At 38.7% G+C, this 20023-nt stretch overlaps 2 protein-coding genes across 7 annotated transcripts in view; one reads left to right on the top strand and one right to left on the bottom strand.

Annotated features, from left to right (window-relative positions):
• The window catches only part of TPR (translocated promoter region, nuclear basket protein), a 57217-nt gene extending 54838 nt beyond the window's left edge, over positions 1 to 2379 (top strand). For both annotated transcript variants that reach the window (XM_049867967.1, XM_049867966.1), the window contains exons 50-52: positions 115 to 233; positions 1082 to 1177; positions 2231 to 2379. In XM_049867967.1, the coding sequence (XP_049723924.1) occupies positions 115 to 233; positions 1082 to 1177; positions 2231 to 2286 (271 nt within the window). In that variant the 3' untranslated portion in view covers positions 2287 to 2379. The remainder of the gene's footprint in view (positions 1 to 114; positions 234 to 1081; positions 1178 to 2230) is intronic.
• A 102-nt stretch (positions 2380 to 2481) lies between these two features.
• Positions 2482 to 19502, bottom strand: PRG4 (proteoglycan 4). Of its 5 annotated transcripts, XM_049867968.1 has the most exons (12): positions 19406 to 19502; positions 16830 to 16952; positions 15075 to 15194; positions 11879 to 12022; positions 11195 to 11308; positions 6908 to 9832; positions 5819 to 5896; positions 4896 to 5032; positions 4399 to 4555; positions 3714 to 3911; positions 3111 to 3236; positions 2482 to 2579 (listed from the first exon to the last, which is right to left on the bottom strand). In XM_049867968.1, exons 1-12 carry the CDS (start codon positions 19479 to 19481, stop codon positions 2482 to 2484), a joined length of 4296 nt encoding a protein of 1431 aa, XP_049723925.1. In that variant the 5' UTR covers positions 19482 to 19502. The 5 variants fall into 5 exon arrangements, with proteins under 5 accessions (XP_049723925.1, XP_049723926.1, XP_049723927.1 ...); XM_049867969.1 differs by lacking the exon at positions 11195 to 11308; XM_049867970.1 differs by lacking the exon at positions 16830 to 16952.
• Between the last annotated feature and the right edge of the window lie 521 nt (positions 19503 to 20023).

Below are 20023 nucleotides of genomic sequence, written 5' to 3'. Positions count from 1 at the left end.
GGGAGATCTGGGTTATATTAGTGATAAAAAAAAAAAAAACGTTTGGGAAAACTTAGGATACATTCTAGACTCAGCTTTGTATTTTCTTAATCAGTCTTTGTTTTCCTTTCTTAGCATTAGTTCAGAGGCGAGCTTAGAAATTGATAGCCAGCAGGAGGAAGAGCCAGTTCAGGCTTCTGATGAGTCGGACCTTCCTTCTACCAGCCAGGATCCTCCTTCCAGTTCGTCTGTAGGTGAGTTCCTGCCCTTGGCTACAATACAACTTTGATGCCTCAAACTTGTTTGCAAAGATGCCGTTTTATTAGTAACAGTTCAATAAATGTCTTTTATCTTGAGTTTTAAAATGCTTTATTTGAAAGGGAAATGTCATTTTATAAAAGGAAAAGTAGACCAAATAGGTCACTGTACTTGCTTTGGCAAGATAGGAAGTCATTGGAGGGCTTCGAGCAGATAAGTGTCAAGATCCGACTTAAGGTTTAAAAATATCAGTCTGGCTGCTGTGTAAAGAAGAGACTGAAAATGAGTAATGAGTAGAAAGTAGGAGAAAGTTCTGAGACTATTGCAGTAATGCAAGGTAAAGATAGTGATGACTTAGGCTGATAGAGTAAAGGTTGTGAGAAGTAGTCGGAACTGGATTAGGTTTTCAAATTGGCGTTGGCAGGATTTGCTAGTGAATTGGATATGGAGTGTCTGGAAAAAAAGGAATCAAGTATGACTCATGTTATATTGTAATTGACTTGTTTCCTGAGGGTCCTGATGTTTTGTTTACCTACCATTGTATTCCCCAACACCTAGCACAGTGCCTGATACCTGGCAGGCACTAAGTATATATTTACTAAATTAGTTGAGTGGATGAATGAAAAAAATCAAGGTTTTTCTTCAAATAAGGATTTTTTTTAACTTCATACTTTTTTTGTTGAATGTCTGTCATTGTTTACAAAAAAAAAAAAATAGTGAAAGGAAATGGACACCTGGTTTTTATCCGTGCATTCATTTGGTAATTAGTTTTTGTCCCTATAGGTGCCTTCTTGTTTTTTAACTTAATTTCCTTGTATGTTAATGGGTTTTTTTTTCTCCTTAGATACTAGTAGTAGTCAACCAAAGCCTTTCAGACGAGTAAGACTTCAGACAACATTGAGACAAGGTGTTCGTGGCCGTCAGTTTAACAGACAGAGAGGTAAATTTCTAACACACTGCTTACATAAGATGTGAGGTAGTTATAAATGGACAGATTTTCTAATCGCTATGCTTTGAACTTGTATCTAGTTTTTAAAATAAGCTCCAGGGGATCAAATTAATAACAACAACTTGAAAGTTTAGATAGGAAGCTTAGGGGCAATGAGTTTATGTTCAAGGGGGAGGAGCAGTTTGGAAAAGGAGGGTGAAAATGGTTGCACACATTGAAGAATGTGATCAGTGTCACTGAATTGTACATGTAGATATTGTTGAATTGTGTATGTATACTCTGCTGTGTTTTCAACAACAAAAAAAAGTTAATAAAAAATAATAAAATAAGCTTCGGGGGTTGATTAATTACAGGTTGACCATATAATATTTACTAATTTGTAGTGGTTAAGTGCTCGGCTGCTAACCAAAAGGTTGGTGGTTTGAACCCACCAGCTGCTCCATGGGAGAAAGATGTGACATTGTGCTTCCATAAAGATGTACAGCCTTGGAAACCCTGTGAGGCAGTTCTACTATGTCATCTAGGGTCGAAAGAGTCGGAATTGACTCCATGGCAACAGGTTTAAGGTTCTTGCAGACTGATTTGTATACCATAATAAATATGTTACAAATAGGAATAGGTGCTTATATTTTATATTTATTGATTTCTTCTTGAACCCAAAGTAAGATTTGGAAAATCTAAAGTGGTCTAGTTCCATATGTTCATTTGTTACATTTCTACTTAGAGTCTTCAAGACCTTTTTATACACTGGAATAAAATTTTGACTTTGCCTAGCTAGTAAAAAAAATTAAAATTTTAATATCTTCATATTTTCTAATGAAACTATTAGAGATTGTATTCATGTTATAAAAATATTAACCTAATTGCTATGTAATGATTTCCACTGAAGATATGGAATATCTAACATGATTTTATGTCTGTAGTGCCTGGCACATATTTGATACTGAAAACAATTTTTGTAATGAACTAGGATAAGTGAATACCCTAGTTTTGAGCTAACTTCTCAAAAGATGCATTCAGTTTGATTCTTTTTTTCTTTTACAGGTGTCAGCCATGCAATGGGAGGGAGAGGAGGAATAAATAGAGGAAATATTAATTAAATGTCCTGTAAACTCTAGTAATTGTGAATAGGATTGTTGAATCTGTTTTAATGTTATTGTCAAGTTTAAAAACATTTTTGTATTTAAATTGGTATGCTCATGTCAGTATTCTTTATTAATAAAATGTATTTCTGTGTCAAAATTTTTCATTCTTTTCTTCATTGTAATTGGTTGGTTGTTCCTTTGCCCATCAACCTAAGGGCAGTTGTACCACACTTTGGATAGAGTCTGCCCAGAACGAGTAGTAATTGCTCTCGCTGTTCTGCTAGGCACATCAATGTTGTAGTATTGATCTAAATAAAAGAGAAATCATTTTTTAATTTAAAAAAAGAAAAACCACTTGAACTTTAACAAAAATCATATGTGTTGGTTATTATACTCAAAAACAGTGCTTATTGTTTTAATATCGAAATAATTTCATTAATTCGAACTTTCTGACAAAAAGAAAAACAGCTGCCTTGATGAATTTACTTTTCAACATCTTCCAGTAATATTAAACTCAAGCCTCCTTTTTCAAAGTAAGCATTTGAGAATAACCCAATTATTTTTTAAAATAATAATTACACTTAGGTTATCCTTTTTAATTAATATTATTTCCGATGTCATTTAGCATTAAGCAGAATAACGTAGATTTCTGGGCTTTTTTTTCCTAAAAAAAAAAAAAAAATGTATTCCCCAAAAATAAACCGTCTCTTGTTCAGAGCAGTTAGAGTGTTTTAGCTTAACTTCTCACCTTTGGTAACCACTTGGTGTTTTTGCTTTGACTATTTTCATATTTCAGAAGGTAGATCACATCCTTGAGAAGCTAGTTAGATTTTACTTACCTTTAGAAAAGGTGTAGTAATCGTAGCCGTCAGGTTTTCTGATGTTGGGCAGTGATATAGCTGAGGTAACCACAGCTGGGAGTCCTCTCCACAGTGTACTCACTGGAACTTCATTGTGGAGAAAATCTGTGGATGACATTTTTAATTGAAGGTTTCAGACGAAAAGGCAATATACTGTATTGGAAAGAGCACCTTCTAGAGTCAGACAGACATAGGTCTTAATCTTATTTGGTCACTTGGTAGCTCTGTTACCTTGGGTGTGTTATCTAACTTTGATGCCTCAGTTTTTGCCCTCTCTGACACGGCCATAATATCTCTCTCTTACGACTGTTTGAGGGCTACAGACTTGTATTAATGCTTCTGGCGAGAGGTATTTGATAAATTCTATTTTAATTAGCAAACCTGAATAGACTACATTCCTCACCCACAAAGAAAGTTTTGATCTTTGGTCATTAAGAGAGGCAAATTGATGTGTTTTGCTTCAATAAGCTTACATTATTAGGACTACCTGGTCAGTATTTGTATCTAATAAACTCTATTCTGTAAGAAACGATATGACATTTACTTCACATGTAAAAATTTTTAATACAATAAGAAAATTACCTTTGTCTTGATAAGTGACTCTCACGGGAGAGTAGTGAATTCTGATGGTATGTGTTTGAGAAGGTCCTATAGCTCGCTCAAAGCGACGTCGCCTGATCTGTATCATTTCTCTGTATACTGGATAATTGATAGCAGGCCTTCTTCCAGTGCACTTTTGGACGGGCTCCTGTTTGTATGTATACTGCTGAACGCTGCCACCTATTATGTAGTAGAAAATCACATATAATATGAACATTAATTTTAATCTTAAAAAGGGTGAAAATGAGCTACTAGGTGGAGGAAAAGGTAGTTTTTTTCATGTTTTTTCATAAAATGTTCAGCTGTTATTACTGGTTATTAGTCAAGGGTATTATAAAAATGATTACTAAATCCTAAAATACTTGTTGAAAGAGTAGATCCAAGTTACTGCATAGTTATATGTTTAACTTTATTTGTTTGAAAGTAAATGATGACATTCTTTTATCAATGACCTGAAAGACTCAAATGAATTATGGTTTGCATATCAAGAGATCTAAATACTACTAACGGCCCTCAATTTTTATTTTTTCAGTAAAAATATTTGATGCAGCCATCAAAGATATCTTTTGTCAGTAAACCCAGTAATAGATGAAAATGTTGAATAAAAATTCCCTGGCAAATCAGTTCTTTAAGAGGTTTGTAATTTTGTCCATTATATAACACGTACCTCTCTTGAAAAAATACACAGATTCAGGCCTGTTTTTGTATCTGGCTATCGAGAGAGCTGCCACTATTTTTCCATTTAGTCCTCCAAATCCTTTCACAATTTGTTTGGGATACCCTGCATCTTTAATATCGTTGGTGAAACGCCAGTACTGAGAATCCTGGTAATTTAAAAGAAAAGATGATGTTAACGTAATTTATGAAAAAATGGCTTGGAACGTGTTCCTAGATTTAAGTGTGAGAGTTTTACCTTGGCTAATTTTTTTTTTTAATGTTTTAATAAGTTACTAATGTTACCAAATATTTTCCTGACGTGAACTTTTTATTAAATTTTGATGATAGCTTATTAAAATATGGGGACATTTCTAAAGTGGAAGTTAAGCTGATTTAGGTGGTCATAGTCACTGTGAGTCGGAATCGACTGGACAGCAATGGGTTTTTTTTTTAATAAGCAGTGTATTAACTATTTGCTGGTTTCCTTCACAAGGATGATTTTCTTACCTTAAAGAAGAAAGTTTTTCCTTCACAGTTGCACCTAGTAAAAACGGTATCAATGGGGGAGGGAATACCCCAAACTTCAGTAATTCTACGAGGTGGAGAGGGTGGCCTGAGTGGACTTAGCATCCAGAAATAATGACCTAAAATTTAAAAAAGTAGATCAGCCTACGAACTGAAAATTAAACCTACCCTAAAGAAACCGAAATGAAATTTTTCAAATGGCTTACTATACAGGTTAAATGTGTTAACAAGGATTAACTGGAAGGGTGAGTTGGTACATTGAGTACTAGAACAGAAGTTAGGATTTGAACATTTCTGAGAGTAGGTGGTTCTCATTTGAAATGTAACATAGTCTTAGAAATATTTTAGTTTTCTAGTTTCTCTAGAAAGAGCTTCCAGCTTTGTGACCAATGGAAAGTCACTTATCTCTCAGGATCTCAAAGTCTTTGTCTTTCAGAATTAAATCTCTTCTGGTGTGAGTATGATTTGTTTCTTTTTAGATTTAATGACTACTTACATTTGAAGAAGACTGGACTAGCAAATAGTACAGCAGAGCGTTAGGAAACAGGAAATAATGTCATTCTGGTACTCTCCTGTGGAGAGTGTTTAACACTTGAATACATCACAAGGTGTTATTTTCAAGTAAAATAGGAAATACAAATCTTGATGTCATTTCATATGATATGAAATAAAAATTTGAAATACCTTTTACTTCCCTAATGGAAGGAAAATCCTTAGTTCAAGCTCTTTGTTTTGCTTCTCTTTAATATGTCCAATTGTGTGAGTCCAATATTTTGGTTATTACTCTCAGGTCCTCATAATATTGTGTGAGATAAATTCGTCAGTCAGGTTTCTCTACAGGTAGCTTTGGTTCTCATAAATACCAAGAAGAAAATGATGGGAAGAAGAATGCAGACATAGCTCACCTCGAAATGCAACTAATGTCCCATTGCGCAAAGTCGTCAGTCCATCTACTGGTATACCATTGCATAAATTAGTTTCATCTAAATCAAATAATTAACAATGTATTAGGCCGATATAAAACATAATGAGAAACATTTTTTTCAAATCCCCTGGCTTCCATTTCCTCTATGTTTACATTGTCCTAAAATCTTGAAGGGCTTAGTTTGAGGTGAATGAATTTCAGAGGTGAAAGAGGAGTGATATATTTCAGTATTCTGTTTTAAAGGTGGTACTACACAGAAAGTAGTATATAAAAATAAATTCATTATGAATTAGAATGAGCCAGGTTACCTTAATCTTCAAATAGACATTTATTGGATGTTTTAATGCAATGGGAAATTCATTTTTTTTTTTTTTTTTTTTCGGTTCTGGTTGCCCTTTGGACTTGGTTTGGAAAAAAAAAATACTGCAAATTTTTGCTTTGCATTGTACTTTTTTAAGGATAAACTCAGCCTTTTTTTTTTTTTTTTTTTGACATTTTGTGTGCCATCTCTGCTTACAGACACATACGCTAAATTCCTAATGCTAAGTCATTAACTGGTTATTACTAAATTTTCCAAAGACAAACTAAGCTTACTGTGATTACCCTCTGTTTACCTACAGAGAAGTTATAGAACTTCACAAACAAGCCCAGGGTTCTAGATCATGTATACACTCAGTGGAATGATACTTAGGGCATGTTGGCTCAGATAAATGTAAGTTAACATTTAAAAAAAAAAAAAAAAAAAAATTCCCGTTGAGTTGATTTCCATGTCAAGACAACCCCATGTGGAACTTCCCGTTGAGTTGATTTCCATGTCAAGACAACCCCAACAACTTCCCGTTGAGTTGATTTCCATGTCAAGACAACCCCATGTGTTACAGAGTAGAACTGCTCCATAGGGTTTTCCTGGCTGTAATCTAAAGGAAGCAGATTCCCAGGCCTTTCTTCTGTACCAGTGCTAGGTGGATTCAAATTGGCAATCTTTAGGTTAGCCAGATGCAAGCCATTTGTGCTACCCAGGGGCAAGTTAACATTACCAGCTTTAAGAACGAATGTAACTGACGATTACCTGAAAACATGAGGTTGACGCTAATGCCTTGATGGGGTCTCACTAAGGAATCAATGCCTGAAATAACCGTAGGTCTTAACACCGGGGGCCTGAGAATCATGTGAGGTTTTTCTCCTTCAGCAGCACCTATGTCTTCATTCTTTGGATTTGTCCAAATTATTTCTGTGTTTGGAGCTTTGTTAGGGCTGGTGGTGGCTTCAGAGGTAGGGCTCAATTCAGGCATTGTGGTAGTCATCTTTGAAGGAGTTGGTCTAATCTTTGGTTTTCTCACTTTAGGTGTTGTCTTTGGCTTTTTGGTTGAAGTTGGCTTTTTGGGTGCTTTGGTTGGCTTTTGAGGTTTAGGAGTTGTAACTTCAGAATTAGTAGCTGTATCTTTTGGTATAGCTGTTGTTTCTTCAGGTTTCTTAATCTTCTCAGTCGTAGTCATTGCCTTTTTTGTTGTAGTAGTTACTTGGGGTGTAGTTGTTGCTTTAAGAGTTGTTTTGGCTAATGTAGTATCTTCAGTTGTGATAGTTGTTCCTTGCATGGTTGTACTTGTTATTTTAGATTCAGTAGTCTTTTCTTCTGTTGTAGTTGTGGGTTTTTTTGTTGTCATCTTAGGTGCAGCAGTTGTAATTTCAGGTGCTGTAGTCATTTCAGGTTTGGCCACTTCAGGAGCCTTGGTTATAGGTACAGCAAGTTCCTTGGGACTGTCTTCAGTAGACTTTGATGTGGGTTCTGCAGGTAACTCAGGAGTTGGTTTAGCAGGAATCATGGGGGTGGAGGGAGGCTCCATGGTGATAGTTAAAGTAGAGGACTCTGAGGTGGTTGGAGCAGGTGTCTCAGGAGTAGCTGGAGTGGGCTCCTCAGGGATAGTAGGAGTCAGATCCTTGGGGATGGTGGAAGCAGGCTCCTCAGGGATGGTTGGAGCGGGCTCCTTAGCCAAGGTGGTTGCTGGATTCTCAGGGGTGGTGGTCACTGGCTCCTTGGGGATAGTGGGAGTGGGCGCCATGGGGTTGGTGGGTGAGAGCTCCATGGAGGTGGTGGGAGCTGGCTCCTTGGGGGTGGTGGGAACTGGCTCCTTGGGGGTGGTGGGAGCTGGCTCCTTGGGGGTGGTGGGAGCTGGCTCCTTGGGGGTGGTGGGAACTGGCTCCTTGGGGGTGATGGGAGCTGGTTCCTTAGGGGTGGTGGGAGCTGGCTTCTTGGGGGTGGTGGGCCCCGGCTTCTTGGTGGTGGTAGTTGTGGGCTTTTTGGTGGTGGTGGTCACGGGCTCCTTGGGGGTAGTGGGAGCTGGTTCCTTGGGAGTGGTGGTCACCGGCTCCTTGGGGGTAGTGGGAGCTGGTTCCTTGGGAGTGGTAGTCACAGGCTCCTTGGTGGTGGTGGTTGTGGGCTCCTTGGTGGTGGTGGTCACGGGCTCCTTGGTGGGGGAGGTCACGGGCTCCTTGGGGGTAGTGGGAGCTGGTTCCTTGGGAGTGGTGGTCACCGGCTCCTTGGGGGTAGTGGGAGCTGGTTCCTTGGGAGTGGTAGTCACAGGCTCCTTGGTGGTGGTAGTTGTGGGCTTTTTGGTGGTGGTGGTCACGGGCTCCTTGGTGGTGGTCACGGGCTCCTTGGGGGTAGTGGGAGCTGGTTCCTTGGGAGTGGTGGTCACGGGCTCCTTGGTGGTGGTGGTCACGGGCTGCTTGGGGGTAGTGGGAGCTGGTTCCTTGGTGGTGGTGGTGACGGGCTCCTTGGGGGTAGTGGGAGCTGGTTCCTTGGGAGTGGTAGTCACAGGCTCCTTGGTGGTGGTGGTTGTGGGCTCTTTGGTGCTGGTGGTCACCGGCTCCTTGGGGGTAGTGGGAGCTGGTTCCTTGGGAGTGGTGGTCACAGGCTCCTTGGTGCTGGTGGCTGTGGGCTCTTTGGTGGTGGTGGTCACGGGCTCCTTGGGGGTAGTGGGAGCTGGTTCCTTGGGAGTGGTGGTCACGGGCTCCTTGGTGGTGGTGGTGACGGGCTCCTTGGGGGTAGTGGGAGCTGGTTCCTTGGGAGTGGTGGCCACGGGCTCCTTGGGGGTAGTGGGAGCTGGTTCCTTGGGAGTGGTGATCACGGGCTCCTTGGTGGTGGTGGTCACAGGCTCCTTGGGGGTAGTGGGAGCTGGTTCCTTGGGAGTGGTGATCACGGGCTCCTTGGTGGTGGTGGTCACCGGCTCCTTGGGGGTAGTGGGAGCTGGTTCCTTGGGAGTGGTGGTCACAGGCTCCTTGGTGCTGGTGGCTGTGGGCTCTTTGGTGGTGGTGGTCGCAGGCTCCTTGGGAGTGGTGGTCACAGGCTTCTTGGGGGTAGTGGGAGCTGATTCCTTAGGGGTGGTAGGAGCTGGTTCCTTGGTAGTGGTGGTCGTGGGCTCCTTGGTGGTGGTGGTCACGGGTTCCTTGGGGGTAGTGGGAGCTGGCTCCTTGGGGGTGGTGGGTACAGATTCCTTGGGGATGGTGAGAACTGACTCCTTGGTGGTTGTGGGTGTGGGCTCCTTTGTGGTGGTGAGAGAAGGGGCTTTGGTTGTAGTTTCACCTTTGGGTGTAGGTTTAGCAGGCACTTCAGATGTGGGAGCAGATGTTTTCTCTGTACTTTGTATCTCTTTAGCTGAAGTAGTCTCTTCTGTGCTAGTCAAAATCTGTTTATTTGTTGTACCAGTCTTTTCAGTTTCTGCTGTTGTCTCTTTACTGGCTGTTGAAGGTGTCTCTTTGGATGTAACCTTAACAGCACTTGTATTAGGATTAGGTAGAAGACTGGGTTTAGGATTTATTGGTTTTGCTGATGTGATCTTGGGAGGTGTAGTAACTTTATTGCTCTGGGTGGTAGAAATGTAGGTAGTTGGAGCGAGCTTGAAATCACTATCCAGTCCACTTCCAGCTTCCTCTACAACTGGTAGTTCTGGGGCAGGTCTCTTTTTAGGAGTTTTTTTCTTCTTGTTATTTTTTACTAGAGAAAAAAACACATCTTGTCATTGTTTTTTGTCTTTAATGTGACAGAAAGATCTCATCGTTGACTAGCTGTGTATCTCTAGACAAATCACTACCCCCTAGTAAAAAATGTTCATTAATTTATTGTAAAATGATAAAATACTAAACCTATCTTATTGGGCTATTTTAGGAAATAAATGAGATAAGGATGAAAAGCCCAAGTAAAACCCTACATGCTTAATATAAATTTCTCTATGTTAATGCTCTTTGCTGTTTTTACCCCTCCTCTTATTCTTCATTACCCAGTGTCACTTCTTTCCTCCTGGAAACCTAGATCCAATATCTCTGAGTTTCCCTGCACCAGTTGATTCTGAAGCCTCTTCAACTACCCCATTGGAATCTGCTTTGATCACCTTGGCCCTTGCCGAACCCTGTTACCGTACATGTGGCTATTAGCTGCTCTCTTCCCTCTACTCACCCCAGCATGGCACTTTCAGGGGAAGTAGAGAGAAGATTGGAATGCCATGACAGTAAAAAGACCCTACTTAACAGGATTTCCCATAGCAGCCATCCCATAAGTGAATTACAAAGCCTAAGGGGCATATCACTGAGGTAAATTCCATTCAGCAAACATGTATCACACTTTTATTGTGTGCAAGACTCTGAACAACTCAAAGGCTAATATCTGACTTCAGCTGGAAAGAACGCTTCAGAGGAAATTACAACCGCCCAGGAAATAGTGCTCTTCATAAGTCCAGCCTCATATTTCCTGGAAAAATAGAATATATTTTAGAATTTAAGGAAATAAGAGCAGAATGAAGGAAGTGTCTTTTCGGGAGGTTAATAGCCTACCCTGTAGTACGTCATCTAGAAAAAAATCAACCAGATATGACATGCAATTTATGAAGAAAGTAATAAAGAGGATCTGTAAAATGTTGATAAAAATAGTGCATAGGGGCTTATGAGAAATGAATTCATATTTTTAAAACACCTCATGCAGTATGTAAGTGTTAAAAGAAAGCTGGGGGAGGAAAAATGAAAAAACAAGGAAGATGTAGGAGGAAGAAGAAGAAAGAACAATATCATATAAAGAGGGATTGTAAAAGAATATTATTATCATCTCCGGTGCTATCCTAAGGTTCTATAGTCGCTTCAACAGTATCTTCTTATCCTTTGCTCCTAAGAGTGGTTTTTAGTTGCTTGGCATGAATTTCCTGTAGGAAGTAGTCATTAGATTATCTTCTAAAGTAATTTTATGGAGTTATATGCCACCCCCAAATATTGAAATACACTCAAATCGTTCTACCAACACACGTTACTTTTAAATAATTATTGTTAACATGGCATTGATATAGTCTTCAATCTTTATCAATGCTCAAACCTTTGGGTTTCTTCTTTAATTCTGAATTAGCAGCTGAATTTTGGGAAGACTTGATTTTCCGAGTACTTGAAGAGGAGGAGGAGGAGGACTCTTGATTTTCAGAAACATAATGTTCTATAAATCAAATGAAAAGGTTGATCACACAGACTGTGATTTAGAACAAAAAAGAACTGCCGATCCAAATACAACAAGAATTTCTGGTTACTGATCTACAAATATCTGTGCTCTGCTATTATGTCATCAGTAATACGATCAACTGCCTGTTAAATTCAGTTGTCAGATAAAGCAAGACACCTGAGCGTTTACAGAGACTAGCAGAATTAATTTCTGCTACCCATATCTGTCAAAAATTTCTCACAGAATCTAGTTCGCAGTGAAAATCATGGACTTCCCTTTTTTTTTAGATGAAATTTGTCTCTTCTGATAATTTTAGCGTAGACCCACGCTGGGTTCAGTAAATAAAGGAAGAGTGTAAATTCATAAGGGTTTATGCTTTAGCTTAAATTTTGATTTGAAGCATATAAAGCATTCTTTAAAAAGAAAAAAGGCAAACAAAAAATGAAATGTGCCTTTCACGACTTGCAAGTTTACCCTGTTCTCTGAGAACAATCTCATAAAAGTAGTGAACCTACACGCGATTTCATCTAAAAAGTCCACCTTTTGATACATCTGTCATCTTCCTACCTTCTGTTATTTTCTGTGATTCTATAACTTTCTCAGTCTTGTTTGGTGATTTAGGTGAACGTTTGGTGGCTGATCTGATGTTGAGAGATGCTGCTGGAACTGGAGGTGTGGTCTTTGAAGACGGTGGTGAGGTGGGGTTATGCGCTGAAGCCAAGCAAGACAGGTGGGTTAGCACCTTGTTTATTATATTCATCAGCAAGTCTAACTGTGAAAGGCACAGAGGCATCTGGATTCAAGAGTAGATGCTGGTGAACACCAGTGCAGGTGGGCTCTAGTCCAACACTTAAAACTCCAGACCAATTAATTCTAAGGATTTGTTGCTATAAAATACCATTTCTCAAATGATTGTAAATTATGACAGGGAGCAATGGCTCAAGAGTCAGAAGACCTAAATTCCAATCTCAGGCCTTTGAGGCTTTTCCCATTGTGACCTCAGTCAAATGGGCTAACCCTTCTTGAACTTGGTTTACTTGTGTGCAAAATGAAATGTTTATCCTAGATGATTTCTAAAGGTGTTAGACAGCCTAAACGATAATTCACTCTACAAGCTCAATCCCTTGTGCCATCCTTCTGTGATTATAAAAATAATATTGCATGTGAATGGCAGGATAGTCATGCTGCTAAGAAGAAGAATATAATAATTACATTTTCCTGTTTTCATATTATATAAATCAAATGATACCAACTGCCTTTTATATTTTTTTAATTACAAAAATTCTACATGAATATTTACCCATGTGAAAATTTTAAACCTTCACTTTTCCTCAAAATGTGTTTCTCATCTCAAAGAAACAGCTGATAATGGTTTGCTGTATATCTTTTTAAATATTTTATCTCTTCTGCCACATTTTTCATGTCTAGAAGAAAAGACCTAGGGCATTTTTTGATAATTAGAAACCAGAAGAAAAAGAGAAGGACTTCTGGAAGATTAAAGAAAAAAAGAGAGAACAATCATTACTCTCTGGGTAGAGGAGAGCTGTGGCAAGTCCTGCTGCTTCACCAAACATCTCCTCAGATCTCTACTGCTGTGTTCTCCATGAAGTGACAACTATACCTCTCCCTCCTCCCCACACCCAACAAAAACGCCAAGTACCTTAGTTTGAGGAAGAGTTCCTCTATGTACTAGCTAGTGATCTGGGGCAAAACAATTAACCTCTTGGGCTAAGTTTCCTCACTCATATTATGAAGAGACTGAGCTGTTTGGTTCCTTCAACTGTTGACATGTTATAATTTTGAGTTGTATAGAGATGCCTACCAGCATTATCCGTCACAACACTGAAACAACTAAGTGGTAAGTCTCAAAATAGTTTGTTTTCTTATTTTTCAAAAGAAAGAATTTGAAGCTCTGGGCAGTTACTTTATTTTCAGTTGGGACCAGAATATCTCTGTGAATTCTGTAAATGAAGTTGCCTGGCATTGCCTTCATCTAGTTTGTTTTTTTTTTTAATTGACTTCTATTTCTGTTTCAGGCATCTGACACAACGCTCGGTAGCATGAAGCGTTGTCCCTATTAAGATGCTCTCTCAAAGCTTCAGCACTCTCTAACCATTTTCGCTCCCCACTCACCCACCCTGCCTAAAATAAATTTTAATTTTTTGCCTCAGAGCCAAATACATTATCGGGGTAATGAGTAAATATGTTATCACTCATCTTGGGTCCCTCCGAAGGCTACGGGACCTTAGAGCTCTGAGGTTTTGATTACAAGGGTGTTGTCTACTTTTTTTTTTTTTTTTTTTGGAATGCTTTCCAATAATAACATTCAACAGTTAAGAAACATTCCTCAAATATGCTGATTAACAGTTTTCCACCATATCTTTCCCCACCGTCCTGAAGAAGCAGGAGGCATGGACTTGTTTAAACAAAATGATAAGGTTATGTGAGCAATGCTTATTTTTTCACTTTTGCCTCCACAAATATTTTTACTTTAATAAAGCAGGGCTTGACTTTAAAAAAAAAAAAATCGACGTGTCATTTAAGTATGTTTTTAGAATGTTTTTTGTGAAGTCTGGAGGGTTTTGTTATATACTAAATAGGTTAAGTGTTTGGCTGCTAACCAAAAGGTTGGCAGTTCAAATCCACCAGCCTCTCCTTGGAAACCCTATGGGGCAGTTCTACTCCGTCCTGTAGAGTCGCTATGAGTTGGGATCGAGTTGATGGCAACAAGTTTGGTCTATAGCCAGAGAAGAGGAATTTAAAATGGGAATATCCCTTTTATTGACTATAGCACACAACAAGGAACGCTGGTTATGCAGGGGTTAATTGCTGGGCTGCGAACCAAAAGATCAGCAGTTCAGAAAGCCGCTGTGTGGGAAAAAGATGTAGCCTTCTGCTTCCATAAAGATTACTGTCTTGGAAAGCCTATGGGGCAGTTCTACTCTATCCTATAGGGTCGCTATGAGTCGGAAATGACTCAACGACGGTGAGATTACACACAATCATTTGTACAGAGACTACTGGAGGAACTTTAGAGATAGGAAATAAAGTAACAACAGAAAGTTAGCAACTTCTTAATAGTTTTGCCTGTAAATTCGGTGGCTTAAACTGATTCATAAATTTACTTGCTCCAAGAAGCTGAGCGTCGACAGGGGCCTATCTATGGAAAATAGCACCCAGTACAAGTAGCTTTAAATTGCTGAACGATCTCTCACTGTTGACCATGGAAACTGAGATGGCTAATAGACAAAACTGCTCAGTAGCATCCCCCGTCAAGGAGTGCCCAGGGAATGCGCCCTATCTGTCATACCTTAATTACACCTCGGGCACCATGTCAGTACTGTCCTTAATATGTGTTCAAATGTGAAGACCAAAAAGCACAGATAGCTCAAAGGACAGTTGATTTTTGTGTAGTCAGCACCGTTAGGGTAAGACAAGACATCATCAAGTGGGTTGGTTACTACTGGCTTAACCTGAAATTGAACCAAATCGGAAGAATAAATCATGTACGTGCAGCCCGTGCCCTCTGTGCTCCTCCATCTGGGGACCTCCGGTGCTCCTGGAGCCTGGCTGAACAGGAACTGCTGTTGGAAGAGGTTCTCCTTCTTTCATTTATCTTCAAAAACAAAATTATTATGGAGCAGCTTAAACATTAGTAAAATCAAGGCCTTAGATGGACTGCAGGTTAGACTATCCATGAAGCTGAGGAAGGTGAACAGATCTGAGTGTACCAAGAGGCATCGATTGATACTATGATGCTTACCTTTTTCACAGAAACTGTTATAATCAGGGCAGCACTTGCCAAACTTCTTACATTCTGAGTCACAGTCACATTCTCTCCCTCGCCTGAAGGACTCGAAGCAGCGGCCTTTACAGGAGAGCTCTACCCAGAGCAAGACAAAACATGGATTATTGATGAGGCAGCATAGCCCATGACTGGTACCTTTTGGTACCAATCTCCCACCTTGTAGCTGACTAGTAATCCAAAAGTGTATGTCTAAGTCTTTTATTTGGAATTTAAAGTACACTGTCCAGTAAAAAATGGATGGTGCACCAAGTGGAGACAGTCCAAGTCAAAAAGCAATATGGTGACTTAGGGAAAATTTCTTGCCCTTTAAAGCTCCAGGGGACAGGCAATTCTTTCTGAGATATTTATGAGTATGGACAATAGAAAATTAAGAGGTGCCTCAATAGTGAAGTATCCTTCGTATGAAATCCCTCCATTGTCTCCTCCTTTGTAATAGATTAATTGAATATTCAGATTCTAGAAGGATATATTCCAACCAGCTGGCTTAACATAAATGGGTCACTGTTCAGGCTTGAAAATCCTTTATAATGCAGGGATCTTTATTACAACAAACTTGGCAAGGAGTTTGAAATTTTTCAGCCTAATATCAAAGCATAAATATATAAAAGAGGCCTGTTCATTAAAAAAAAAAGCCTTGCTTAGAGATATAGTGACTTATACAGCCTTGTTTGAAATAATTACCTTGCACATGTGTATTGTAGGACAACATGTTTTTATTGGCTTCGCATGCAAATTCTAAAGCAAATACAACTTTTAAGAATTTTAATTATAATTTTCACACGTTGAATATGAACTCTTTCTATGTTCATGACAAAATGGCTCCAAATGTGTTCAACTGAAAGAGTACCCGTAATTTAAAATTCAGACCCTTTGGGTTTTAACTGAAACTCATCCAAATATTAAACTCTAATGCTTCTTAGGTGTCTTTTTTAGGTAAATTAGAAACATGTTAATATCGAAAACTCAAAATTATATCTGTGGATTCTTTTGCTACTAAACAAAACAATTGAAGGGCCCCACCACTAAACAATTACAACCCTGATTGTTACTCTTTGCTCTTTACCGGATGGGGCCTGATAGTGTCTTTATGAGTCGTAATTGACTCAATGGAAGTGGGTTTGGTTTGGTTTGGGTTTGGGAGGAGCCCTGGTGGCGCAGTGGTTAAGCATTCAGCTGCTAACCAAAAGGTTGACAGGTCGATGAATCCTAAGTCACAGTATTTAAGGCTCTGTTTGAAACAGGGCATCCCTGGGTGGCACAGTTAACCTGCTCAGCAGGTAACCAAAAGCTTGGAGGTTTAAGCCTACCAAGAGGCACCTCAGGAGAAAGGCCTGGCGATCTCCTTCTGAAAAATCGCCATTGAAAACCCTAGGGAGCACAATTCTACTCTGATACACATGCCATTGCCATGAGTCAGAGTCAACTCAACAGGTTATACTGCTACTGGTTTAAAATAGGACCTTTTTCTTGGAGATAACCAATAAACTTTTTCAAGTAACAGATTTCCAGGCCCCCCTCCCTCTCTCCCAGTAACCACAAGCTTTGACACCATCCTTAGGCACAGCACACTGCAACATTTATGCAGATAGAAGGAAAAACACTTAAGCAAAAGAAATGAAGTGGTGTGAACACAATACTGCCAGCTGGTATAAGGGAAGCCTTGCAGGTTGGTGTGGCTTGACAGAGAAGACGCCAGCTCTCAGGACTTACCCACAGTGCAGACTTTCTTGAAGTCAGGGCAGCACTCCATGTAGTATTGGCAGTTATAATCACAGTTGCAGGCAGCATCTCTAGAATACCCTTCCCCACATCTCCCTGCACAGCTTGATAAATCTAAAATTATACAATACTAACTTAAACACGGACAAATCACTTTGCAGAAAGAATACTATCTAATGAGAAAGACAAAACCGCTTGGTGAGGGAGAATTTTATTGATTGGAAAAGCTGTAGGCCCAGCTGATGTCTCTAGCTGATCTTTTACGTGGCCTTGATCATTCTCTTTATTTGTCACCAGACTGAGAAGATAAATGCACACGTAAAAATCAAGCAACGTAATGGCTTTGCATAAAGAGGGTGATCGTCCTGGGGGAGGAGGGAGTAATGGCAGTTACAGCTACTACTGATGCTGCCACTAAGGTGATTACTACGTTGTTGCCATTTATCGAGCATCTCTGTGCTGAGCACTGCATCATACGTTATCTCTAGTGCTTAGAAAAATGTTTCCAGGGGGGTATTACTAGCCCCTTGTAGAGATAAGAAAGCTGAAACTCAGAAATTTAAGTGACTTACTCAAGGGCATACAACTAGTACACAGTTCTGGCTTATAGGTATTATAGCTTAATTAATACCTATTAATTACTTATACTGACTCCTCCTACTCTCAAAAATATTCTGATTTTGATGATGAATTACATGGTCATCCTGAGTGAACAGCCCAACGTTTGAACTCTGGTAAATCTTATTCCAAAATCCCACCCAATCACATTGTCTCTCATGCCTGCTGATGAGTTTAAAGCAGGCTGGTTGTGCCGGCACAGACTGTACTAGGGTTCTTCGCCCTTTTATCTGCAGGGACAACTGGGTTCTTTAGATTTGGGGGAAGGTAGATGCTTACAACCACTGTTGAAGTGAGGACGAAATCAATATCCTCTGAAATCTCATCTGAACACGAATATGAAGGTGATGAATAGATTTATGCTGGGCAACAAACCAAGTACAGCAGCATCATTGCCAAACATTTCAAAAATTTTTTGGAAAATAGCACCTTAAAACCCTCCCTGAGAGATAAGCATGGGGCTGTAACAATAGAGGCCATCAATGGAACAGATTGGAAGGTACAATGTTCTAAATCCATACAGAGACGTTGAAATACACTGAAAAAGTCTCAAAACAATGAGTCCAGAAAAGTTAAAGTCTTAATATGCAAATAAAACAATGAAGATTAGGACAACTTTCAAGAACTTTTTGCATACATACGTACAGAAATGCATATATAGTGTATGTATATAAATACATATATTATATATATAATAGAAAAAGAGAATGAGAAGAGGTTGAGGAGAAAGCAGGAGAAGCAGACGAGACAAAATCAAAAGACTTTTACAGGTGGCCAATTTCTGAAACAGGAAATCAATTAACTTTCCAGGAAAAGGTTTATTTTCATAAATCAAACGTCTGTCCTACTTTTATGTCTATTAATTGTAGCCATTAATTTCAATTTCATTTATTTAAAGGAAAGTAAAATTGCTTTAGTGGAAAAAGTAATTAAGAAATGTACCCAGTGTGTGAGACTTGTGATACTATTTTGTGAGAGAAGGGTCTGAAGATACCGGATTCGTCATCATACCTTCCTAAATATGTAATATACTTTCATGCTTTTATACATCTGTTCTTATCTAAGCAGTTCTGGAACTCTTATCTTTCATCCTCAGGATTTTAGTTATTTTACTGGAAAGATCTGCTTTAGCAATTTCACCAAAACGATCATGTGTTTGGATTTTTCTTCCCTCGGATTTTGCTTATCAAGTGAACAGAAAGAAAAGAAAAAATCCAGAACTTAACATTACTGCACTAATCAACCTCGATCCCATGCTACGAACTCTTGTCAGTGTGTTTACGTTGAATGTTGTCTGAAATGTGAATAACAAGAACAGTTCATCCGGATCTGACTCTCGGAAGAGTGTGGACAGTTCAATGTTGTAACACAAACGGCATTCACAACTGTGTAAGTCTACATCTGTGTAAGTCCTTATAAGAAAGAGAGAATACTTTCAAGATTAATAAAATACCATTTGAAATCCAGTAAATGTTAATTATGACATGATACCATGTCCATATTGGTTGCTTGAAAAATCACGTATTTGATGTGAAAGACTAGTTAAATTTCTTTTTCAACGTGTAGGCAAAAATTATATGCTATTTAAATATTTTTATTTTCAGTTATTTTGATGGTATTGGATACCTCTAGCATAGCTTTATCATGTATATCATGTAGGTGTCTGTATTTTTTTTTAAACTATCAAAAGAACCATAGGTAAAAATGAGTGCCCAAATTATTCTATACATAAAGCTCACTCTTCTTGAACGATTTCATAACCCAGGAGAAAAAAAAATGAGAATCCCAAAATGCTTATACTTATGTGACATGTTTTACATGATTTTAAAAGTTATACTATTAAACTAGAAAAAATACACATTTTTAGAAATTCATTTCTTGTCATAAAAGTTGGAACTGAATGATAACCAACAGTTGTTGAATAAAACTATTTTTGATGGTATAGGTACCTTGAGAAGAAACTTGCTGAATCAAGAAAACAGAAAGTAGCAGCAGCAAGTAAATAGGAAGTATTTTCCACTTCATGGTTGCTTTCAGGTACTGTGCTTTTGCTGAAAATAAAAAGGAAGTTTTAAAAAACTCTTTAATCTCAGTGCTGGTACATGCCCTTGCTACATACAATATTTCGGTAACTTTTAAAATGCAATTTAATAATAAAACCATCCTATTCTTGAAACAACTTTTTAAAGTAATCAGTTTTAATTTTAAAATAAATATCTGATCATCAGATTTCATCATAGGCAGCATATATCATCAAGTCACCATCTCAGTCCTGTTACTGACCCTCTTAATACTTTAGAAATTCCCAAAATTGAAAATAGACTTATCTTAAACTCTATTCAAATTATAGCGTGTACTTACAGTGCAAAGGTTAAATCTCATCTTGGGGGAAAAAAACAGCTTCAGTAAAATTTAGTTTAACAAACAGTGTTATCATTCCAACTTTCCTTTAACTCATAAATTTATAAGAATCCAACAGGTGTATTGCATAACTGTGATTCTTTTCAAAGCTTTCTAACTACTATCCCTGTAAATCTTTTTCAAACATCTTTAATAAGGTATATCCC

This window comes from Elephas maximus, chromosome 24, assembly GCF_024166365.1.
Source record: "Elephas maximus indicus isolate mEleMax1 chromosome 24, mEleMax1 primary haplotype, whole genome shotgun sequence".
Lineage (NCBI taxonomy): Eukaryota > Metazoa > Chordata > Mammalia > Proboscidea > Elephantidae > Elephas > Elephas maximus.
This window is presented reverse-complemented; position numbering and strand designations above follow the sequence as displayed.

Coding starts and splice junctions, on each gene's coding strand:
- PRG4 (XM_049867968.1), bottom strand. CDS start 19,481: ATGAAGTGGAAAATACTTCCTATTTACTTGCTGCTGCTACTTTCTGTT. Junction 3,912..4,398: donor TGTGTATTTTTTCAAGAGAG/GTACGTGTTATA, acceptor ACTACATAATAG/GTGGCAGCGTTCAGCAGTAT. Junction 2,580..3,110: donor TTACTACACCTTTTCTAAAG/GTAAGTAAAATC, acceptor TCTTTTATTTAG/ATCAATACTACAACATTGAT.